The sequence below is a fragment of the Thunnus albacares genome, chromosome 22 (genome assembly GCF_914725855.1).
Source record: "Thunnus albacares chromosome 22, fThuAlb1.1, whole genome shotgun sequence".
NCBI lineage: Eukaryota > Metazoa > Chordata > Actinopteri > Scombriformes > Scombridae > Thunnus > Thunnus albacares.
In genome coordinates, this window is record NC_058127.1 from 14953832 (window position 1) to 14979519 (window position 25688).

Sequence of the window (25688 nt, forward strand, 5' to 3'; positions counted from 1 at the left end):
CAATAAAAAGCCACACCTTAAATACAAAGGAGGAATGAATGTTTATTGAGTTTGCACATTGTACTCTCATTTAACCTGCTACTGGCTTTGCAACCACAGAGATAAAGTGTTAAGAAGTCAGTGCATAAAGAAATATAAATTACTAAAGTAATAAAGGTTAAGTTTGATGTGGAATGTACCATAGTTACACTACAATTGACTGATAGGGGAGGTGACAAATAAATGCCTCTAAATGTAATGGCAAAAAACCCCACAAAACTTAAAAATAAAAACAAACAAAACTCTAAATGTTTCCATCGTTTAACACCAATACAATTGCAAACAGTAGAAAATGTTTCACATTTCATTTTAACTTCCTCTTTCTTGCGACTGCCCTTTTCTTAATTGGTATTCTGAATACATCTAGTGTGTTCTGGTGAAATTGCACTGGAGTTAGTGTTTGTATACGGCACAACTTATGCCCTGTGACCACTGCTTATACTCTGAAAAAAGGCTTGGAAGAAGTGGCAAATACAAAGTGGCAAGTACTGTATGGGGCACTGCATGGGAAATACCCAGCCAAGATCCTGGTTCTTTAGGGGGGCATGTGGTACTGCAGCCTTTCCACACATGCCAAAAGAAGGAAAGAAGCAAAAATTTTGAAAAGAGATTCCAGAGGACAAATATCTTAATGCTAATTCTAAAAAATATTGTGCCTCAGGACGTTACAGAAAACTTCACAAAGCCGCTGTTCTCTCTTGACAACATGAGGTACAAAATCACAAGTGTTACCTTTTCATTGACTGCAAAGACTACACAGAGTTACAGTACACATAAATATTCAACTACACTCTCATCTGCTATCATTCACATGGTCAAAGTTATGATCTCTGTACCAGAAGCTTTTCCTAACCTTACAGACGGTATCTTATAATGAAGTACAAAGCACAAGTCACAATGGGTCAACAATTGGGGTCTGATATGATATCACAGTTTAGCAGCTTTAACTACCTGATTAAATAGCCCTAATGGTTACGTTTGTGAGTGCTTCAAAGAAAAAAAAAATCATATTGGAGGTGCTTAATCGCTTTGCTATATTATGTTAACCTTCATTAGCTTTCATATAATGCTGCTTGTTACTACATTGTGCAGCAATACGAGTCTGTGGTGCCATAGCCCTTCAAAATGAACAAAAACTGGATTTTTGCAAAGCTGCACTATATGCACCAAATAATTGTTACAATACTCCTTCATATGACAGAAATCACTCTATGCAGATGACACCCCAATCTCAGCCACGGTCTGTAAAAAGAATCACAGAAACAAATTGTGGTCTTATTTTCGACACAATGGTTGATCTGTTTGTAGTCATTACCCTACACTACATTCCCCCACTCACACAGCTTAAGGTACTGTTGATTCTAGTAAGGCTATGTTCTATAGATTTAGTAAGAATGCCCTCCGAATGTAGTGGTTGTCCCCCTTGCTCATACATCCCCATCCTCAATCCGAGCTAGCTGCCGCTCCAGCAACTCGATTCTCTGGCTCTGAGCGAGAACGACAGCACGCAGGGCCTTCATTTCTGCCAACAACTCGTTCAACAAGTCGTCCTAAAAGAAGACAGCAGAGAAGGAACAAGTCAGATAAAGATTGTGAGCATGAATAACTTAATAGTACGGTCAATATGTCTCTTTCTGTCAACTCACTTCTCGCTTTGGCCTGTCAGTATTTCCATCTGTCTCTCTCGTGGCTACTCGTGGCATCTCTTCTTCTGTCTCCTTTGCAGAGGTGGTAGATGTAGACACTGGGGCTGCTGCATTGCCTGCTGCAGGTGCCGCCGCCCCGGACCCAGAGTCCTGTGACACAAGCTTGGGCTTGCTCCTGAGGGTGTCTCTGTGCTTGGATGGAGGAGCCGAGTACCCACCGCTCAGGGAGACCAACAGGGGCGGTGCATCCTGCCCAGCGATCCACTCATCAGCCAGAAGAGCAGGCTCCAAGCCAGCTGTGTCCGGGTAAAGGTCTCCCTGGAACAGATCTGACTGGGGATGAAAAATGGAGACAATTACTGTTAACCTATGAATTGCAAGTTTTTATTTTAGAAATAACTTAAAGTTTAAATCACTTTTAAAAGCTGTGCACAACTTACCTTTCGTGGAACGGTCATGGAAATGGGTTCAACCTTCCTTTCATGCAGTTTGTAGAATCTACAAAAGAGCACAAACTTAGTAATCTTTCTAAATTAGTAATCTCAATTATCCTTTAATGGTATGCAAATACATACCTGGCAATTTCACACTTGTTGACATCCACACCTCTTTTACTAAGAAAGCCTGCACCTCTCTGAGGCTCCTTACTGCTGTATAAGCTGAGGAAGTGAACATACGGGGACTCATCTGTCACTTCAAAATACCGGATGGTGCAGTCCCCCTGAAAGCCAGAAGATAACCAAATTAAGATGACTGATAAGAAATAACACCAAATATTACCATCTGAGTAGATTTGTTTTCATCATGCTATCCTGAGATTATACCTTTCCACACAGGTACACCATGTTTGTGTCAGGGTCATAAAAGGGTAAAAGAACCCCATTACTCGTATCCATCTCCTGTACAGCCATTGGCTCAGAGAGATCTTTCTGTAAAAAAACCAAATAACCATTTATTTGCGTTCAATAGGGAAAAGTCTGCGATGGGACTAAACATACGGTCTCCTGCAAGAAAATCAGCTCTACATCCATCATACTAACCTCTACATGCTCCTGAATAAAGGGTACATGGCTTCTCACAATTGCTACTGACATTGAACATAAACTGTGCATTGCAGATTTAACAATATGACATAATTCCTAGGGACTGTGGGCTGCTCCATCACATAAACAAGAGGAAAGTCAGACTTACTGTATCCCACAAGGCCAGCTGTCTCTCACTCATACGGCTGAATCCTGTGGTCAGGATCTTCCCATCTGAGAGGAACACAGCTCTCATTGGTCTGGTGCCATCGTGGACCTTCTCTTTCACCTAGGAGAGGAATCAGTGAGACTAATTTGGAAGCAACATAACATAGTAATGAGTAAAGGAACACTATGGGATTACTTTACTGTCAGGATACGTACGTATAAGATGTACAGTAGCATATTAACCTCTTTTTTACACATCTGCACACATAGCAAAACGTGAAATAACCTTGAGCACAGTGCCTCTTCGTGGGTCGATGACACGCAGGGCTTTGTCCTTGCAGACTGTACACACGGCACTTCCATCCTTGTTCCAGCTGACGCTATAGATCAGGTCTGGGTGAGCATCACTCAGCTGGTACACAAGCTCCCCCGTGCCCACGTTCCACACACAAATCACGTTATCACAGCCTGGAAGAGAGGGCAACACAACATCCAATGTAGAGGAATTAGTCCACAGGAGAGAATAAAATTAAGTTCAATTTTTATTTGTACAGCACCATTTTATACAAAAGGAGCTTTTACAAGGATCAATTACATACTCACATATAGATATACACAGATTCACATATACTGTACATAATTACATATATAACAACAATAATGCTAAGGGACAAATAATGTTGGATTGTATATGAAAGTCTTTAGGTTTCTTTTCAGGCTCTTCCATTCTTTAGGCACATACTGTAAATACTAAATGCAATGTTACTTTCAAAATACTCTGGGAACATAAAGGAGATTGATGCCTTGTGACCTGACAGATCTGTTGGTTTTATAAACTGGGTGCATGTCTGATATGTGCTGTGGAGCAAAGCCATTAAGAGCTTTGTAAACCAAGAGAGGATCTTAAATTGTATTCTCAAAGCAACAGGAAGCCAATGGAAGTTTCTGAGGACTGGAGAGATGTGTTTTGGTTGACTTATGAGACAACAGACAGATGAAACAGAAGGAAAGCCTTTACAGATGCAGAGAGGGACACAGATTCGAAGCCTGATTACAGAGATACTTGAAAGGAGCACTATAGGATCCAGTCCAAGATTTATAATTGTGCATGTAACCACTTTGCTGTTTAATAACTTGCCAACTTTGTCTTTTAAAGTGTTATAAATGTGATTGTAAATAATTGGGCAGCAAAAATAACTATTTTCTCAATCAGCTTCTTACTTTGATTGATGATCACACAATTTTCTGCCAAAAGATGCAACATTTGTGGTTACTTCTCGGTTTTTGTGGCATTGGTTTGATGCAGTCAGAGCTCAGCTAATAAAAGTAACACGTAACACTTGGTAACATGTTGCACAAGAAAAACATGTTGTACAAAAAAAGCTTAATTTCTGTGCTTCTTAATGCACTTGTGTGTGCTTCCATGTGCTACCATAGTGTGATTTATTTCAAATGAAAGAAAATCTAGCACTTTTGCAGCAAAGTGTAATTAATTTTGAGGATAATCATGTTCTCCTTAAACTTGCCTTACATGCTATGAATTCCTGAGGAGGGAAATCCAATTCCTTGCTTGTATAATGCAGTAGTATTTGAACTGGCTGTCACTGAACACCGGCACAGTAAGGTAGGAGCTGCTCTTCAACTCTCACTATTTACAAACGGATGATCACTTTTCTCTGGTTAATGTGAAATGTTTAGCACGAGTTGGCTTATACTTGATACATAGAACTTAAGTATGACACATGTAGTTGCTTTCATATGGCCTGCCAGCAAACTCCCTTCTTTTAGATCATCATTTTTATGTAAATTTAAGTAAATCAGCATATAAACCACATACAGTAGGTCTTGATGGAGGTTGTATAGTTTGATTTTTGACCCACATTTTCTACAGTACACAAAAAATAATGCAAGATGTAAGTATTTGAGTGCATTAATGCACGTGAAAAATGGCGTTACCTGCAGTTAGGAGGATGTTGAAGGCAGTTGGGTGCCAAGCCAGGATGCCCACCCTTTTACTGTGTCCCTCGAGGGTCACAATGGCCTCGGTCATCGGACTTGTTAAGCCCCCGTCTGGGATCTGCCACACCTAGAAACACCAAGTCACAGCAGACATTTGGTTTAAGTATGGTGGTGAGATCTACATCACAAATCATGTGAATGCCAGCTGTTTAATATCGGTAGCGGAAAAGAAAACATTCTATTTATATCTATTTATGCCTCAGTGGAGACCCTGAGAGACCAAACGAGTCAGTGATTTAAACCATCGAACCCGAAACAAAGAACATTTTTGTTTCTGTGTCCAAAATTAGGAATCAGTGTAGATTTTAAGAATGGTTTGTGGTTGTATGTGACAACTGCTAAATGGCCACAAACCACCGGCTCAATGACAAGTCTTGTGTGTAATAACTTTTGACCTACCTTTACTGTGCAGTCCTCCGAGGCACTTGCAATGATGTTGTCATCATGAGGAGACCACTGGATGTCCAGCACCGGTGCCGCATGGCCACACACTGTTGGACAGGACTGATCGATCCTGCCGCTCTGTGGGAGAAAACAATAAGTGTCTGGATACATTTGAACACATCAAAGGACTATAACCTTTGTCCATTATGTGTCTTGGAACTTTCAAAGTGCTGCATATGCATCTGCCAGACGGTTAAGCAAGACATCAAATAGCTGCTGATGCTTTTAGTAGCAGAGTGGACAATAAGATCGAGGCTTTTAAAAAATATTGATCCAGGCTTTATCTGATGCTGGCTGTTTTTGCAGTAATGGACATGCAGAAGAGGTCGAACCTTGTTGATGGGAACCACGAGAAAGCACCCTCCTCCACCTGCTTCGATGATGACAGCGATGAATTTGGGGTTGACTGCGCAGAGTGGAGAGTCCCACGTCACCCGGGACACCCGGACATCATCGATGCAGTGCTCGGCTTTCCATGCCTGGGCAAAGACATGGCGGAACTTGCTCTGCCTTACCACACCTCGCCGGAAAGACATATCTGAAAGGGTAAAAATATGTTATGAGTTCCACATTTTAGGAACTAGAGCTGAAACAATTAGTTTATTAGCAGAGATGATTATGCAACAGTTTTAACAAAAATACTAAGAACTTCCTGCTCAGATGTTGATGTTTTTTAGCCAAGCAATTTGAAAAAGTCACTTTGGACTCTGGGAAATTATCATAATGAAAATCATAGTTGACTACATTAAAACATATGAGCTGCAGATGACGTTTCAATACATTTGTTTAATAGTCCAATATTTTAAGCACTATTTATACTATTTTAGAATAATAATTAGAATAAGATATATATTCTGAATATATGCAATGTGCCACTTACTGCTTAAAAAAAGAGTTTCATTTTGTTTGCTATTCTCTGTTTTATAGGGAACAACACACTACTTTGTAGATTTTTTAAAACATAGATGATACACAAAGACTGAGTTGGCTGTTTACATTGGAAACACATAAATTAACCAGTTACTTGGAGAAAGCCTTGGAGATGAGGAAAAAGTTCCTTTATCAGGATGCATGTTAGGTTTGGAGCATTTCATTTCTTTCTTTTGCTAATCAGAGTAAAAATGTGTTTGAAATTTTGCATGTGAACATCATTTGAAAGTGCCAATGTCATACAGTAACTGATGTGTTTCTTTTGGTTTTGTAGATGTGAGGCAGGAACAGGAAACAAACTCAGCTTTAGTCTTTTCAGATCCCTGAACAACAAATAAACTTTGCTATGGCTTTCTGCATCTACGTCCAGGTAACGATGGTATGTTTTTATTGTTTTACAGTTTATTCACTGAATCCCCAAATACCTTTAGATAGTCAGCAAGAGAGAGACAGAGAGAGGGGTTGGGGGGAGTTGTCAAAACAGCAGGCAAATTCTTTCATACTGGGAGTCTGCCCTGAAAAGTACAGTCAGGCTTCAGTGGACAAAAGGGCATGATCCGCCTGAAACCAAAGCATGCAATGGCAGGGAGGGGAAGGGGGTTGGGCAGTAACTCCAGTAACTCTATATGCCATCTACCTAATGCTTCACAGTTGTCATAGCATATTGTATTTTAGCAGGTATACAGCCTGTTGTCTACCTTTTTATAGCATTCGCTTGCGCGAAGGGAAAAAACTGCTCCAAAACCATGCAGTTTTGCAAAGTAGAGGCCAAGACTGTAACACTTGCATCGGTATTCAAAGGTGTGTGTGTTACTGAACAATGCTCTCCTGTTGTAAAATGGTGTTTTTACGATTATAAAACATCCACAGAGTGTTTCTACGCTCTTACTGTCAGGCTTGCTATTGTTGTCTGCACGCATTACGCGGAAATGTGGTTTTTGCAAACTACATGCATGGGCAACAAAGGAGGTGTATTAACGCGTAGTTAATCCCGCGATGAGACATGTCAAGCAAACGGCGATGTTATTGTTTTCGACTAATAACAACATACCTGGCTTTTTGAGCGACCTCTCTTAATTGGAAAAAGGATCACCACGGACAGACGCGGGCGTGACAGGAGGCCAATAAAATAATCCGCGGCCAGCAGCAGCAGTAACTTAATCCTTTCCTGTGTCCAAGCAGGCGTTCACGTCGATTGCGCAGACCTATAACAAAATACATCCATTAGACACGCAAAAAAGACCCATCGGAATTATTACCACATACTGAGTTAATCTCCAGGTGGTTTGTCTGTAATTACGCATGTCCGCTGTAGTAAAAGCCGAACCTGAGAGCGCATGTCCCGAGCTGATAGATGTGTAAATGGTGCGCCAGGCTGATGGATATGGTGTGGGAAGAGATGCAAGACGGTGTTCGCTCCGTCTTTTTTTTTTTTTTTTTTTTTTTTTTTTTTTTACAAACGACTGTTTTGGATGGATGGGCTGAGCAGAATATCCCAGACACTTCCGCTCACGGCAGGATACGTCGAAGACGCGCACGAGTCAAGAGGGATATCGTCCGTTTCCAACCAGACTCCCGTCCTACAGGCCGGATGTCGTCATGCGTCTGCGAAAACTGCACAGACAGCGAGTGAAATGTACAAAGGAGCCAATTGAAGCAAGATTCGTAGTATTTGTTAGTGATTTCATCATGCCACGTATTGGTTAAAATGGATGCACACGCTTTTTCTTTTTTTCTTTTTTTTTTTTTGGAACTTAAGTTTTTATTAAATTTTAAAAGACTGATAACAGTGATTCAACAACAACAGTTTTAACAGCAGCATTCAGAAGATATCAAATTTATTTATATAGCACCAAATTACAGCAGAAGTTATGTCAGGGCACTTTTCACATAGAGCAGGTCTAGACTGTACTCTTTGTTTTACAGAGACCCAACATTCCTCCATGAGCAAGCAAGGAAAAACTCCCCTTTAATGGGAAGAAACCTCGAGCAGAACCAGACTTTAAGCAAGCCTAGATACACTGTATGATTATGAGCTGGATATTTCTTTGTGTTAACAAAAAGCCATCCTAGAGCCATCTGCCTTGATCTGTTGGGTTGAGAGAGAAAAAGGAGGGAGGAGAGGGGAGAGAGATACACACAGAGATGCACAGCAACAACAATAACAACAACAATAAGCTGTGGTAGCAGTGGGCAAATATGATAATAGTAGTATCAGTGGGCGTCAAGCAGTGCAAAGGGGACAACAGGCGGTCTGCATATGTAACAAATCATGAAATGTGAGTTAATTAATAATAGAAGAAGAATACATAATATAAATAAATAAGCAATGAATAAGAACACTGCCTTTATGTTTTAATATTAGTGGTTTTGATGAGTCAGGAACTTTAACTGATTTCCAGTGTCTTAATACAATCCTGTAAAACTGTGACCAAGCCGTTATTAGTGAAAATACACACTTTGTCACATTTGACATTTGAGATCTTTCCCCCAACAGACACAAGCTGGGAGTCAGAGGAATTATTAAACCAGATCCAGATCATTCATTTACAACTCCTACAACTTTAATCCAGAGTGTTCTGACCACTGTGCACTTGCATATACAATGCAGAATGATGTACACGCTTTTCAATTAGAAAACTATATTTTTAGAGATATGTCAACTCCTCATTATTAGGAAGTCCCTAATGATAAATAAGGCCTTATGACTAAAAGCATTTAAGCAAAGGTGGATGTTGTCAGAAGTAAAACTTACCTGGCACACCTTAGAGGGGACAAAAGGGGATTTATTATTATTATTATTATTATTATTATTATTATTATTATTATTATTATTATTATTATTATTATTATTATTATTATTATTATTATTTTGGTCCTACTGCTCTTCTGGTTGTTCATTAGTCCTATTACATTCAAACTGTGGTGGAAGAAGTATTGAGATACCTTACATAAGTAAAAGTAGACAGACTATAGTTTAAAAATACACCAATCAAAGTAAGTAAGTCCTGAATTCAAAATGTTACTTAAGGAAAAGTACAGAAGTATTATAAGCAAAATGTACTTAAAGTATCAAAAGTGAAAGTACTCATTATGCAGTGTTCTATTATTATACTATATTATATTGTTTGTTTTTATTACTAACAAATACATGCAAGAACATTTTAATGCTGTAGTTCATCAATATGAAGACAATTTTATATATGTTGGGTAGATTCATAGTAATAGTACTTCATCATATTATGTAAGTGTTGCATATTTTTTATAATAATAATAATAATAATACACTTTTTTTTAAACCTTTCACATACTAATGCAGCTAAAAGTGCATAGCACATATTTTTTAAAAAGAAAAGAGCACACAATTTAAACAACAGAATATTCAAATATATTATTTAATGTAAAATCTTAATCTTAAAAGTAACTAGAAAATATAAGTGGCAAATAAATGTAGTGGAGTAGAAAGTACAATATTTCCATCTGGAATGTAGTGTAGTGGAAGAGCAAAGTACCTCAAATTTGTACTTCGGTACAGTAAATAATGCACTTAGTTACTTTCCACCACTGCATTCAAACATGTTTTACAGCCACATTGGGCGTGTTTCATCCAGGATTATTTAGAAAGATGACCCATAGACATAAACCCTGTCAAACATTTGTCAAGAAAAAGAAGAAAATCAAAAATTAAAGAATTGGGGGATACTATTATAATCACATCATACAATCAATGTAATAAAATATTCATTGGAATCACAATATTAACACACAGTTCCTCGATAGATATGTATTTTATAATTTAGTAGATTTTCATTATTTGGCTTCTCCTTGTTACTGTAAGTATAGTAATCATGTTTTTCTGGTAATTATTCCTGACACTGCTGGACATGCTGTTTGTGGCTCTTCAGGGCCACCCAGTGTTCAATATGACACAAGGCAGGCTCATCATTTGTTCCACATGAAGTTGTAATCTCAAATAAGGTAAATGAATAGTGGTGATCGTAGACGGCCCATCCTCACTCCCAACTCGTCAAGACCCCCTGGTGTCACTTTTTAACGCACTGGGTACCTTTTAGCGTCATTGTTCAACTCACACAACGTCTGATAATAGACGCGATGAGACGGATGATGTCTAGGAAGCGGGTTGGGTGGATGGGTGGATAGTTTTGATAGCAAGAATTTCATTAAGCTGCAAGTGACTGAAGTGCGCTTCTCGCTTCCGCCCGTGAGTCGAGACTTTAAAAAAAACACGATTGTCAGGGTGCTTACTGTTGCCATGACGACGGATGTTGCGTAATTTAAAGGAAGTAGAAACCATGTTTCAAGCCATCATTTTATCCCAAACCATGATATTTCCCTGAATAAGTGGTGTTTGTGCCTAAACCTAATGATGTTGTTGATGAATGGCGTTAACATTGGAAGTAGAAAGCCCGGTGCGTCTCTACGGACGCTGAAGGGCGCTTTGTACATCGGTATCAGACGCCGAAGGGCGTTACAAAGCGCCGGTATTTGGCGACCGGGGAATGAGAACGGCTTTTCTCGTAAGGGGAGGGAAAACAACGGCCTCATACGCTACAAATATTCTTTTAATCCACATGGACAGCCTATACGTCTCTATTGACCTTTATATACTGTGGTATGCTTCACATGCAACAGGTGGCTCCGTGGCGCAATGGATAGCGCATTGGACTTCTAGGCACTGAAGCAGTGATTCAAAGGTTGTGGGTTCGAGTCCCACCGGAGTCGCACTTTTTTGTTCCTTCGCAAAGCGAGAGGCTCTTATTTAAACAACATGATAGATTCATCTCTTTTATTGGATCATGATAAAAGAAATGTTGAACTATTGAAAGGTAAACATTAGCACATTATCGTTAAGGAGCGAGTTTGCAAACCACATGGACACAACAAGCACTATTATTAACGTTAGTGAACGCGTACTAAATATGAGTACTATAACTTTGATTTAATTTTTTGGTCAACAAGAGTGCTATATGTAGATAACTACCATTATTGAACGTTTCAAGTTCAAACAAGATTCAATCAAAGAAGCCTTATCTTTTTATCAACCCGCATTCCGCGAAGACCTGCCCTACTCTGCCTCTGATTGGCTAGTACTCGTTGCCTTCGTTGGTTAGATTGGTTAAGTTTAGGCATGAGGCGTGAGAAGATCAGAGTCAGAGCCAATCAAAGACTGAGTAGGGCGGGTCTTCACAGAATGCGGGTGGATGACAACACTCTGTCGCTTCAATGCAATCGAGTTTAGCTGTTTGTTTCTGGACGAGACGAAATAGCGTTGCACCGGGGTGTAACCAACGAGCTAACGTTAGGCTAGTTAGATGTAGCCAGCTAGCTTTAGATTCTTGTCGGCGTACGCAGCTGTATTATGAACATTATTCACACAATTATCGAGAGATATTGATGAAAGTCGTTGGAGTCAGTTTAAGCTAATGTCACACTGCTGTTGTCGTCGACGTCTCCGGTTTTAGGTGTTTTCATCAGAGCTGTCCCGTTTTGGCTAGTTAGCCCCTTTAGCTAGGTAGCTTCAGCAGCGTATGGGTGTCAGAGTTAGCCGTGACTCCACCGGGTGTCTGGTTGCCTGAGCTCACATTTCGGACACGTCAAGGTAAACATTTAGCCATCGGCGAGTTTGAAAGCGAGCTAATGGGCTAACATTTGTTAAGCGTTGTGTTTTGCTTGTATCACCTTGTTAATTTGCGAGTGTCAAGCTCGTAAACTTCGTCAATTGATTGTTTTTCTTTAATCGCCAATGTGATGTACTAAATCAATTTTCTGTTGTTATCATCTAGTTGTTTTTGTTGTAATGACTGGATAACTGTAACACTTCCCTAAAGAGAAAATGACAGTCTTATGATTCAAAATATATGATTCAACTAATATCCTTTATTAGTTTATAAGATGACATAATTACACAAAGATGTTTTAATGTCATGTCAGTCATTCTTCTAAGAATATCTAATTCAGATTTGATTAATACAAGCTTTGAAAGTAAAATGCGTCAGTAGTGAATCTGTATTGATCTCATAGTTTGACCTTTGCTCACACTGCACTGTAAGATCAACATCACCTATCAGTAATGAATCTGGGTGTCTTAAAAAATGTTGAGATAGTGTAGTGTGGAATGTAGGACTGCAACTTACAACTATTTAGATTATCAAGTAAGTTACTGATTAAATTCTTTTTTTCATAGCGCAGTTCATATGGTCCATGAAGTGTCTAGAAAATAGGGGGACAAGATGCCAGAGCTGGGTTTTTGCAAAGCTAATTCAGATCTTTTCTGACCAGTAGTCCAAAATAAAAAGATATTCAGTGTAATATTGTCGGAGACTAAGAAATCCAGAGAATATATTCACATTTCAATGAATTTTTATCCTTTTTAAAAAAAAATATGACTTAAACAATGAACGTGATGACAAGAACAATGAATGAATGAAATTAATTAATTAATCAACTTATTGTTTATTTATATATTATTACTTTCATTTTTTCACGAAAGCTTCCTCAAATCTGTTTGGTGATTTTGGGGGCTGTGATGTCGGAGCCCAAGACGCCCACTCCAACCCCTGCTGGCGACACGTACAAAGGATGGGTGTTCAAATGGACAAATTACATCAAGGGTTATCAGCGGAGGTGGTTTGTCCTGAGCAATGGCTTGTTGTCATACTACAGGTACGCTTTCCTGCAAAACACAGATAAAACAAAGGAAGTCATGTCACCAGAGAAATCAGTTTCCTCAGCATTGATATTCTGTAACCACTGTTTAATGACCCTCAACAGCCTCACATAATCAATATTCCTTTCCTGTTTTAGTTGAATTTAAATGTCAGATAAAAGCCGAGTTAATGTTGTAATGATTGAACAGAAATCCAGTACTCTGCTACAGCTCTAATGATAATGTGGATGTACATATGCATCCTGTCTTGATGGTCCTGTTCAACCCTTACATTAAAATGCATCCGGATGATCTAATTATAAGAGGAAAGCTCTGTATTCCACCTTAAATGCATTGATGACACATTGGGATACGATCATTTTTTGTGAATTGGGTGTATAGTATGACAAATCTCCTTAACACTGGCGATTTGCCTGTGCTGGACAACTTAGAAAAGGTTTTCAATTCAAGCTCATATGTGAGGCAAATAGTCCCAAATACAGATGTGTTGTTTTCTCTGTTTCCTCACAAATCTAATGCTTCTGACTATTAGGACCCAGGCAGAAATGGGACACACATGTCGGGGCACGATCAACCTGGCCACGGCGACCATCACTGTGGACGACGCCTGCAACTTCGTTATCTCTAACGGCGGGGCACAGACGTATCACCTGAAAGCCAGCTGTGAGGTGGAACGTCAGCGCTGGATCACTGCCCTGGAGCTGGCCAAAGCCAAAGCGGCCCGCATGCAGGCTGAGTCCGGTAAAACACACGAGCGGAGAGGAGAAACTTATACAGAGATGACACTGAAATCCTTTTTAAGCTGATGTTTTGTGTGTTTTATGCTCTGCTGCTGTTTTCATTGTCAACAGATGACTCGGGGGACGACTTCTCACCATCGTCCCCTCCGGCGGCGCCTGGACAAGGCGGCGGGGCACAGAATTCAGAAGTACAGTCTGCTCTCAGAACTCTTGGCAGCAAGGTGGAGGATCTCAGCACGTGCAACGACCTGATCTCAAAGCACGGCTCTGCCCTCCAGAGGTCAGACTTCAACATGCCGTTCATCTCTTTTTGCTTTACTCCTTACTCCTCAGGGCAAACTGTAATAAACTTTTCATGTGTCAAAACACACCAGGCCAAAACATCCACTTACAAACATTTAAAAGCGTAGAAAAGTCTTTGTGGAGTCCTAATTATCATGTAAAGATACTGTAGCTTTGAAGTTCATTGCCAACTTTAGGTGTGGTGTTGCACACAAGTAGATAAACAACAGCTCTAATTATAAACTCATTAAATCTGAAGTTCATGTCCTTTAATAATATAAACTTAATGATGATCTATTGTTCAAGCTGTTAATACATCTTCCCAACCATATTGTACACTTTAATATTTATCTCAGGTCTTTGTCAGAACTGGACAGTTTGCGTCTAACCGGAGAGGCAGGTGATAAGATACGTCAGGTGACTGAGAGGGCCACACTGTTCCGCATCACCTCCAATGCCATGATTAATGTAAGTTTCACCTCCTCCTCTCTCAGTATATCAAGTCACAAGTTCGCACGAATCTTTTTCTCCTTCTAAACTGAACAAAGCTTCCAAACTCCACCCAGTCTGTTTAATGTTTTGCCCCTAAGGCGTGCCGAGACTTCCTGGCACTGGCTCAGGCCCACAGCAAGCGATGGCAGAAGGCCCTGCAGGCAGAGCGAGAGCAGCGGGTGAGGCTGGAGGAGACTTTAGAGCAACTGGCCAAGCAACACAATAACCTGGAGCGAGCGTTCAGAGGGGCTGCGCAGGCCAACACTGCCACAGATAATAAAAGTGAGACCTGACACCGATCGCTCCCAAGTTACAATTCCCAACTCGCTTCCTTTCCCACTTCCTTCTTCTCTTCTGCTCACATAATTAGCACTCTGGGAAATCCTATGCCCATCTAATTGATGGTGTTTTTAAGGCACTGCCGGGCCAGGAAAAGGCGAGGCCAGTGACGAGGACGATGACAATGAGTTCTTTGATGCCATGGAAGAGGCTCCCGAGTTCATCACCGTACCTGCAGACCCTCAGTTCCACAAGTCAGTAACAGTCATCAACATCCTTCCTACTGTTAGAAGGAAAAAAATGTGTGAATTCCTCCGAGCCCTCATCTGTGCTTAATCTTTGTTTAATCAAGTTCCTTGCATGACCAGCACGCTCGAGGTATCGTAACATCATGTCGATTTCTTCATACTTCCTGTACTTGTGCGATTGCTGATTGATTTATATGGCATTTAGTAACAGTTTAACCAGTCTAATGCCCAATTTCCTTGTTTGTTATCCTTTAACTATAAACATACCAGTCAATCACAGTCTCTTGGTTTTAGTTTTGTTTTTCAATCTTTTACAGGAGGTCGAGCAGTAATATCAGTGGTTTCAACAGTGAAATGTGTCCTGATGATCAGTCGGTAGGTTTCACTCTTGCCTCTGAGATGACAGTTAAAGGACTGGTTCGCTGTTTTCCAACTAAAACATTTTAAAAATGTTATTTACCATAATTTATGATCATTAAATGATTGCCTCACTTCACTGTCCTTAAGTAAAAAGCAGCATACTACATACTTAAACTTCAGATACGTGAGATTGTGGTATCAATTAGCTTTTATGCTGTCTATTGACAATATTTTCTTCCTTTTAGCTTAACGAGGAGCCTCTAGCGATGAACCAGGAGTCCCCCTCTCAGGAGCTGGTGCCCTTGAAGAAGAGGCGGACACGTATCCCAGACAAACCCAACTACTCTCTCAACCTGTGGAGTATCATGAAGAACTGCATCGGCAAAGAGCTGTCCAAGATCCCGATGCCTGTGAGTCTTCCTAGCAGAGGTTACTCAATGTCTACTCTGGCTCACAGGAAGTGGGTTTGCTGGCCTGGCCAGTAAAGGCCTCAGGCAGTTTCACCTCCTCTTCTGCAACCATTTTGGCTGCTCTTGTCATGTCTGTGTGTGCGGTTACAACAATCCAGCTACAGCCTGCCGGGTCATAACTCATGTCAGAGAATCAGGCTTCTGATGGCAGCCTGGTCTTGTGACGTTGGCTTAACCAAAACACCATCCCATCCACGTCTACAATACAGGTTTAGCAACATTCTGTGAGAGCCAGCTGTGACTAGAATAGCTCTGTTGACAGATTTACTGATCTTTTACCGAGTTGCGTTTATTTGAAGAACTTCAGAGACCTAGATACATAAAATATTGGTTAATTTTATTTGTGTTTCTTTTACTTGGCGGTGATTTTTCCATTTCTACAACAATCTGCTCTTTCTCAATTACTGTTTTAAAGTGCACCACTACAGACAAATGGCAGAAATACCTTAACTGGTCCAGTCCGCTTACAGCTTAGTTAGATCAAAACAGTTTGAATACCTCCAAATAAGCAAACTTATATGTCTGTCATTGTTGCTTTTTTATTTCCAATTGCTGCGTGTGGATAAGCTGTCTTTGTAGCATGACTCAATTTGGTACTTGCCTAGCATTTATTTTTTGATAGTTATGTGTTAAAGGTAAGGGGAGAAATAAGAGTATTTTTATAGTGCTGTTTGTGTTTTATCAGCAAACTATTTGGTTCTCTAGCTCTAGAGAAACTACTATAGTCATCACATTCTTTTTATAATTGAATTAAGTACATCAAAGTGCAATAGTCTGGTTTGAACCTTGAACTCAGCTACAGCATATAATCCTGTAGGCTCATGCACAGCACAACGCCACAGGCAAATATTTTAAAAACAAAGCAAAAGAAGCTCCTGTCTTACAGCTTCAAACTTGCATATTTACATTATTACAGTAGTTTATTAACGTTTTCATGTGAATCCCTGATCTATAAAATCCAAGTTGCCTGTAATACTGTGTGTCTGTGCATGATTGTGCTCATGTCTTGAGGTGAATAGGACCCATTAAGCATCTGTCATTACTATCTTTCTCCTGCCAGAAATAATAACATGATTTATGATGATAATAATAATAATAATAATAATAATAAGGCTGGTTTGCGTCTTCGACTTGATAAATTAATGTGCACAATCTTGATATCATGTTGCACTTTTGATAGATGATTGGAGCAAACCTAATTTAATCTAACCGAATGTTATCATCGCTTCTCCAGGTGAACTTCAACGAGCCCATCTCCATGCTGCAGCGGTTGTCTGAGGACCTCGAGTACCACGAGCTGCTGGATAAGGCCTCCAAGTGCCAGAGCTCCCTGGAGCAGATGTGCTATGTGGCCGCCTTCTCCGTGTCCTCCTACTCAACCACCGTCCACCGCACGGGCAAGCCCTTCAACCCTTTGCTGGGTGAGACGTTCGAGCTGGACCGCCGGAGAGAGAGTGGCTACCGCTCCCTCTGCGAGCAGGTGAGACAAAGAGAAACAGAGAGATTGAAAGGTTCCAGCAACGCGGCGAAACCAAACAAAGAATGAATGTCAGGAAGGATGCCTTTTAAAAATCCCATTGACTCAGCGTTTTGAAAAAATCTTGCTTCCTTTTTTTCTGGGTAGTACATGTTACAAGGAACCACCACTCAGTTAATCAGAAATAGAAAGGCAGTTTTATTCTAATCAAGGGTTAGACGTGGTGTGACTATGTCATTGTTTGATATTTTATTCAACAATGTGAATACTTTTTGTTAAATGTTATTGAGTAAATTCTATGTAATTCCTTGTTTTAAGGGGACTGAAAGAGATGCACAAGGTGGTAAAAAGAAAAGGTGTTTAGAGGAAGGACAGAAAAGGATTTGTGGAGGACTCAGAGTGGAGGTTTAAGGTTAGAAAATGAAAACAGCAGAGAGGTTTCTTTTTGTGAAGACCAAGAAAATATGTCCAGTCCAACAAACAATCCAATAAATTGTGCTTTCAGGCAGCAAATCCAGTGATCAAGCAGCTGTGAAGAAAGCTGTATTTTAGAGTACAAGCTTTTATATACACCGATCAGCCACAACATTAAATCCACTGACAGGTGAAGTGAATAACATTGATTATCTTGTTACAGTGGCACCTGTCAAGGGGTAGGGAGATATTTGGCAGCAAGTGAACAGTCAGTTCTTGAGTTGATGTTTTGGAAGCAGGAAAAACGGGCAAGCGTTAAGATCTGAGTGACTTTGACAAGGGCCAAACTGCGATTGCTAGACGCTGGGTCAGAGCATCTCCAACACTGCAGGTCTTGTGGGGTGTTCCTGGTATGCAGTGGTCAGTGCCTAACAAAAGTGGACCAAGGAAGGACAACCTGCAACAGGGTCATGGGTGCCCAAAGGCTCACCGATGTGCATGGGAAGCAAAGGCTAGCCTATCTGGTCTGATCCCGCAGGAGAGCTATTGTAGCACAAATTGCTGAAAAAGTTAATGCTGGCTATGATGGACAGATGTCAGGACACACAGTGCATCTCAGTGTTGCTGTGTATGGGGCTGTGTAGTCACAGACTGGTCAGAGCGTCCATGCTTACCACTGTCCACTGCTGAAGGCACCTACAATGGGCACGTGAGCCCGTCGTGGACAGCCGGGTGCGTTTGTGTTGTTTACCTGGGGAAAAGACGGCACCAGGATGCACTATGGGAAGAGGGCAAGCTGGCAGAGGCAGTGTGATGCTCTGAGCAATGTGCTGCTGGGAAACCTTTGGGTCCTGGCGTTCATATGGATGTTACTTTGATATTAGAGATCAAACGGTATGAAAATTTAATATCATGATTATAGTGACCAAAATTATCATGGTTATCAGTATCATCACAGTATTGTTAAAATGTGCTGAAAATGTTCAAAAAGTACTGAAACACACACTGAAATCATTTCACCAAGTTTTATATTGAAAACCACAAATAAAATTAGCAGCACTAATGTTGTGGTTTGTTTGCATAAACATTAACATAGCCAATACCTTATGTAAACATATGAAAACCACATCAAACGTGTATCAACATGGCCACCTTGTGGCCATTAGAGGTAACTGCACTTTGCACTGCAGCAAACGGCAATGCCTGTCTCGTCTACTCTATGTATGGACTGTATTCCTGTTTCTCTTTAAGCTGTTGCTTTTCTTTTTTCGACTTCTTGTTGTTCAGCAACATACAGGAACTCCTCAGCTGCATTCAGACTGAAAGCAGTTTTGTGCAAAACAATACAAGGGGCTGTGTTGGTGTGTGTATGTTGTTTAAAGTGCTGGTGAAATAATGAAATATGATCCAGCAAGTCCGATTTGGAGTAACAGATTATTGCATTTAAAGGTTGATCAGAAAAACACTGCACAGCGGTTTGTAATACTCACAGAGTGGATTTTACAACTGTGGAAAGTTATCACGCTGCAACCCTGTTAACTAGCAGGCACATGTGGAACAAGCGCAGTAATCAAACACAGTTTTAATGATAATTAAAATTTGAGATGGTTATAATAACCGCCGGGAATTTTGCTGTGGTATATCATGAAACAGTTTCATCCCTATTTGACATGTACCACATTGTTGCGGACCAAGTACACCCCTTCATGGCAACGGTGTTCCCTGATGGTAGTGTCCTCTTTCAGCAGGATAATGCACCCTGCCACACTGACAAAGAGTTCAAGGTGTTGCCTTGACCTCCAAATACCCCAGATCTCAATCCGATCAAGCATCTGTGGGATGTGCTGGAAAAACATGTCCAATCCATGGAGGCCCCCCTCGTAACTTACAAGACTTAAAAGATCTGCTGCCAACGTCTTGGTGCCAGATACCAGAGGAGGCCTTCAGAGGTCATGTGGAGTCCATGCCTCGACGGGTCAGAGCTGTTCTGGTGACGCAAGGGGGACCCACACAATATTAGGCAGGCGGTTTTTAATGTTGTGGCAGATCAGTGTGTATACAGACTGGTTCAGTTCAGTCATAAAGGGTTTAAACAGGATTGAGCAAATAGAGGAAACTAGTAAATCCTGTTGTAGATGAGTAATATAATTGGATTTGAGGTTTACAGCAGAGATTTTCATGCGCTGCAGTGTAATTATGACAACAGGGATTTTTCTTTTTCTTTTTTTCATTCTTGCGTTCAGTTAACGTGTCTGTGTTAATGTCCAACAAGACTAAATGTGAGTCATAACTATTAGGGAGGGTGAGAATCTACTAAACGATGCCACTCGAGATGCCCAAAAGTTCTGTCCTTTTATTGAAGCAGATTGTAACCGCCTCTACCTCCTTCCCAGGTGAGTCACCACCCTCCTGCAGCAGCGCATCATGTGATCTCCGATCGCGGCTGGACCCTGAGGCAGGAAATCACTGTTGCCAGCAAGTTCAGGGGCAAATACCTCTCTATTATGCCTTTAGGTAAGAGATGTTTCGGTTCAGAGCATATTATGAATGCCTTGCATTCTGATGTGTCAGGTTGAGAGTGTGATATAAACGTCAGGATTATTTCCTGATAGACAACTCAAACAGACCTAACAATCCGATTTGTTATTGTTTCCTCATGAGAGAGTAATGAGTACATCTTGTGTAATATATATCTGTCACACCTTTTGGTTTATCAGTCGTCAGTTATAAAATAAAAAATAAATTTCTCCTGTCTGCATTTCCTCTTCTTCTCAGGCACAATTCACGCAATCTTTGAAAAGGGCAACAATCACTACACATGGAAGAAAGTTACCACCACAGTGCACAACATCATCGTAGGAAAACTATGGATCGATCAGGTGAGACCTGTACAAAACGGCTCAGTGTACAACAAAGCTTTAAATCAACAGCTGGAGCACTTTCTGCTTTCATTAGAGAGTCGATAGAGAGGAGACATGAAATGAGGGGAGAGAGAAATGGGAAATCACATGTAAAGATGGATTATATTGATAATCTTTCATCACAGCATATGAAACTTCATATTGTAATACCAATTCATATATCGTGATGTCATAAATTTCCTGGGAGTTCAACTGAAAGACCATTTACAGATGAAATAGCCACATACAATATCAGTTGTGGCTACATTGCTTTAAATGAATACCTGACATATCAAGTTTTTCCATTCCTGCTCACTGATGTGCAGCATTTCCTGCACTGAGATTGCACAACTAGATATATTAAAAAATAGCTGCCACTGGAGGAACGCAGCATTAGCAAAATCTCTGACAATTAACAGATTGATAGCCTGAGGGACAGTCATCTCCTGTAAAAAACTGCCTCTCAAAGTTTGAAATCAGCACTGTTATACTCTACTTATCCAGGCAAATACTGAACCGGGGAAGACCATCATCCCTCTGGCTGATGTTAAACTTTTAACCTTGGGTCTATTTATTGATGTCTGTGGTTGTTTCCGGTGCTCTGTGTGCTTTTGTTATGCCCGGCTGTGCTTGTATTCTTTGTCTTTGTTGTAATCTCTCTCTTGGAAAAGAGATCTTGATCTCAATAAAAGTTGTAATTGTTGCATGGTTGACAATGGACAAAATACACAGTAAAAACTAAACACAGTCATAGCATAAAACCTACTGGTAGCAACAGTAAAGATGTTATCATATCATACACGTAGAAGCAGACAATATAGCAATAAATACAATATCAGTATCCTTTGTATTTTTCTGCATATTTGCACCAAAGTGTGTACAAACTTTTATTGCACAGTTTGCCCTACAATTGTTATGTTTGCATTTGACAGTTTATTTACACACTGGGCCACAATACATACTTTTAACAGTTAAGTCTTTTCATCTAGCCTTAATTTAACCACACATATCATTTGTGTACGTGACCAAAAAAAAACCTTCTGAAATCCTTTGAAAACGGTGTATAATTCTGCTAACTGACCTGCTGACGTCTCACAACATATTTATCGTCATATTGCCTAAACCTGAATATGAAAATGTCTCCATAGTGTCAGTGATTTCCCCTCAAACCTTCTTTTTTCTGTTTCCCCTCCAGTCAGGAGAGATAGATGTAGTTAACCACACCACCGGAGACCGCTGCCATTTGAAGTTCGCCCCGTACAGCTACTTCTCCAGAGACGTCGCCAGGAAGGTGAGAGACGTGCAGAGAATGTTTCAGCTCAAGTGGTTCATTTTTTTTTTCTTCTACTTTTTGTCAGATATTGTTTTGACACACACTTGAGGACTCATCTGCCCTCCAGCCTCACTGCACTGTGACTCGTCTCTTGTGCTTCATGGGTCACGATGCTTTACTTCTCTGTATCCCTCACACCTCCCTCTCTCTCTCTCTCTTGCTCCTGTCCTCAGGTGACAGGTGTGGTGATGGACAAGGATGGCAAAGCCCACTACGTGCTCTCAGGCACTTGGGATGAGAAGATGGAGTTCTCCAGAGTGATGCAGAGCAGCCGAGGAGGAGAGAACGGCACTGAGGGCAAACAGAAGACCGTCTACCAAACCCTGAAAGCCAGAGAGGTCTGGAGGAGGAACCCTTTACTGTAAGTATAATTACTGCATAGCTGCATGTGTGTAAACCTCAGTCTAAAAATAATCCGCAGCACGCCAATCCCTTTGCAGATGAGCCAAACATTCTGAGCACACTTCACTGCAAGTACTGTATATCGCAGGTTCAGTAACTCTGTAAGGCAGTAACAAAGCTTTTGCATTCCGCTCATTAATTCGTCAAATCAAAGTTTGGCTTCATCAGCTACACATCCATCAGCGCACATTACAGTTGAATTTATTTTTCAAATGCACCAGAGCATGCACTCAAAAGACGACCGAGAATATTTTTCTTTTGTATTTATCTATCTTATTTATTTATTTAGGACAAATCATAGAATACCTCATAGCTCATCGCATTTTATTTTTAATGGCAGCCTAAAGGTGACAGTCCCGAACCACCTGGAACTGACAATGGGAAATTCACGCTTCAGTGTGAAAGTAAATAGGGTTCAGCGTTTCCTTCTCAAGCACTCCCTTTTCATTCTTTACACAGCTATTTTCGGCACTTGTGATGTGAACAAACAGCAGCAACACTATAAATGCCTTCTAAAAGATGCTGCATGAAAATGTGAGCTGTGTTCCTCATGTTTAAAGGATTATTGGCGTCTTGCCCTTCTCTGTAATGGCAGACTTTTCACCCCGCCTGCATAAGTGGCCGTTTGGAAGTTATAAACACTTTTACCATGTTTACAGCTGGTGTGGTACTTGATCTGTTCTCATTTTTTGCATCTTAATTTAATTTGTATTCCCCTGTGAAGCAAAGTTAACATTCTTATAAAAGTCCCAATAATTAATGACTATTCATATAGAAAAACCCACCAATTTCTGACTCAGGATCCTGCTGTTTTTCATTTCGCTCTTCCACAGCGAGGGAGCAGAGGCCATGTACTACTTCACTGCCTTGGCGCTGACCCTTAACGAGCCGGAGGACGCCGTAGCGCCTACCGACAGCCGACGCCGGCCCGACCAGCGCCTGATGGAGGACGGTCGCTGGGAAGAGGCCAACGCCGAGAAGCAGCGGCTGGAGGAGAAGCAGCGCATCGCCCGGCGTGAGAGAGAGAGGGAGGCCGCCAGCCAACGCACCTCCAGCCAGTCAGAAGAAGGTGAGAATGATGTTTATCTGTGTTCTAAACTCCTTCTGTGTTCCTCTCTTTCTTGCATGGGGAAAATCTTTGAAGTAAGGGGTTAAAAAAAAAAAAAAACTATCTCTGTGATCCCCCCTTTTCTCTTCCAAAAGCTGTCGATGAGGATTCTCTTACTGATCCGTCCCTAAAAAGCAAGTATTCCTCTTTTTTTGTCTTTTTGTGTGTCCCCTTCTTTCTTTTTAGTGTTTCTCCTAATCTTCTATCCAGATTGTTTTTTTTTTTTCACAAGTAACACAAGTATTTTCTCCACCAGGTGCACCTCATGACAACTACAGAGCACTTTGGTTCGACCGCTGCGAGGACAAGATCACAGGTGAGCAAGTGCATATCTATAAAGGAGGCTACTGGGAAACCAAGGAACGTGGCAACTGGGAGGGCTGCCCGGACATATTTTGACCACGGCATTGACTGCAAAAGTGCCCTGATGAGACTGATCCATCAAAGCCCCCTGGTGGACAACTACCGCAAAGGCCTGCTTGTCCCTTACTTTGGACGGCTGCTTTCCCTCCAGCGGTTCTCTGTTCTAAGAGATCTCCAGGACGGTCACTGCTGTCTGATCCAGAGGGAGAGCAGGGCTTTCCCTCCGGACTCCCACATCCCATTTTGGTTCCTTGTCTCCTTGCCCAGAGTCTTAGCATCTACGCCTTCGTTGCCATCACACATCTGAGAGGACTGGAAATGAAAAGTTTCGTGCTGTCACGATTTGACTTGGGTCAGACTGAGCATAAAAAGGGGGAAGAAATGAAACAGGCAGTGCTTCCAAATCTATAGTAGATCTTCTTTTTTTTTTTAGTCCGTCTGCTCAAGTCTGTTCAGTCTCTCCGATCATGAGCAGAAGAGGTTTTGTGCTGACAACACCCTGTGAGATAATGTAGTGTTCTTATCGTCATCCACAGCATCGTGTGCTTTGGTAATAACTCTAAAAAAAAAAAAAGAAACGGGGGTAATACCTGGTTATATATACATTTATATATGATTAAAATACTTTCATTAAAATGTCAACTGGTGGCCTTCAAGAAGTTAGCGAAGATTTCTTGTTTCTCTCTGATTTAGTGTCTTAATGTAATGAAGTGAAGGTTCTAAGTGTGCTTGTGTGTATGACTGCATATCTGCTCTTCCATCACTTTACAACACTGCCACTGTGCAGAATAGTGTGATTTAAAAAAAAAAAAAAAAAAAGATTGTCCAAAATACTGGTTGACCCTCCATATGTTTTTTCAGTTGGAAGAGACTTTTTTTTTCTTTACAAAAGCTGATGGAAATTATGATGGTAAAATATGATCTTTTTTTCTTTTTTTACTTTCTTTTCGCCTTAGACACAAGCAACCTGCTCTCACTTGTATTTACGTCCCGCCTGAGTGGATATGAGGCTCCAATTTATTGATTTTCTTGAAAAAACTTTCAAGAAATAGTTAAGGAAATGGCTATAAAGCTGCAAAATGGCTAAAGTCATGTTACAGTGCTGAGAAAACCTCACATTAGTGCAGTTTTAGTCAATAACAATTAATGAAATTACAATTTTTCACAGTATTGGAACAAAATTTTACCATTTTGCAAATAAATTGAGAGGTAACTGAGTTCATGGCAGTAAAAATGGTTTTAAAAATCCTTGGTGGGATTTTTTGTTGTAAAATAGACAAATGAGCAAAGAACACAAAAATAAATGCGGTGGTGAAAATAAACACCCCAGCTGAAGAGTTCATACATATGCAAGTACATTATGACACCAAAAACATGGGATATAATGTGTGTGTGTGTGTGTGTGCGTGTGCGTGTGTGAGTGTGAGAATTTCATAATTTTTGTTTGTAAGTGTACTTAAAAATGAAGAATAAAGAAACAAAGAATTTAAAAGCATTGCAAATAACTATGATTTTATAAATGTAAAAAAATTCATATAGTATTGATAACTGTAAGGTAGTTTTTTTTTCATGTATTTTTGGTTCCTCTCGTATTATAGGCAGAGGATTGTCTTCATTTTCAGAAAAAAAGGGAGTTTCCATACTTGATTGAGAAGGGGACACATGACATTGTTCAGTATTTTGTATTAACAAAGAAAAGAAAATCTGTAATAAACAAATGCTGTGATGTCAAACAAATAGCTCTTCATACTGGTCTTTAATTCCACTTGTTCCAATACTCCCAACATTTCCATCAGTTAATAATTAGATAACACTAGTTGAAGGTTGTTTGCCAAGTCAATTCTTTAGGAATTTCTGTCCCAGT

The 25688-nt window shown here is 40.5% G+C and overlaps 2 protein-coding genes and 1 non-coding gene across 4 annotated transcripts; 2 read left to right on the forward strand and 1 right to left on the reverse strand.

Moving 5' to 3' along the window:
- Positions 1-22: 22 nt before the first annotated feature.
- coro1b (coronin, actin binding protein, 1B) lies at positions 23-7852 on the reverse strand. Its single transcript, XM_044341861.1, has 12 exons — positions 7596-7852; positions 7320-7473; positions 5671-5876; positions 5294-5416; positions 4832-4961; positions 3162-3343; positions 2877-2996; positions 2510-2614; positions 2261-2406; positions 2126-2183; positions 1686-2018; positions 23-1589 (listed from the first exon to the last, which is right to left on the reverse strand). Exons 3-12 carry the CDS (start codon positions 5872-5874, stop codon positions 1467-1469), a joined length of 1524 nt encoding a protein of 507 aa, XP_044197796.1. The 5' UTR covers positions 5875-5876; positions 7320-7473; positions 7596-7852; the 3' UTR covers positions 23-1466.
- Positions 5803-25561, forward strand: LOC122974023 (oxysterol-binding protein 1-like). 2 transcript variants are annotated; one of them, XM_044341856.1, is made up of 18 exons: positions 5803-5884; positions 6543-6647; positions 12780-12952; positions 13489-13697; positions 13808-13976; positions 14335-14446; positions 14569-14752; positions 14886-15003; positions 15315-15372; positions 15603-15767; positions 17062-17307; positions 20112-20232; positions 20494-20597; positions 21814-21909; positions 22125-22312; positions 23187-23422; positions 23557-23595; positions 23718-25561. In XM_044341856.1, the coding sequence occupies exons 2-18, from the start codon at positions 6615-6617 to the stop codon at positions 23858-23860; spliced, it is 2394 nt and encodes a 797-aa protein (XP_044197791.1). In that variant the 5' UTR covers positions 5803-5884; positions 6543-6614; the 3' UTR covers positions 23861-25561. The 2 variants fall into 2 exon arrangements, with proteins under 2 accessions (XP_044197791.1, XP_044197792.1); XM_044341857.1 differs by lacking the exon at positions 23557-23595 and having other exon boundaries at positions 5804-5884.
- Positions 10924-11011, forward strand: trnar-ucu. The gene is given in 2 exon segments: positions 10924-10960; positions 10976-11011. It is a non-coding gene; the product is annotated as a tRNA-Arg (tRNA).
- Positions 25562-25688: the final 127 nt, after the last annotated feature.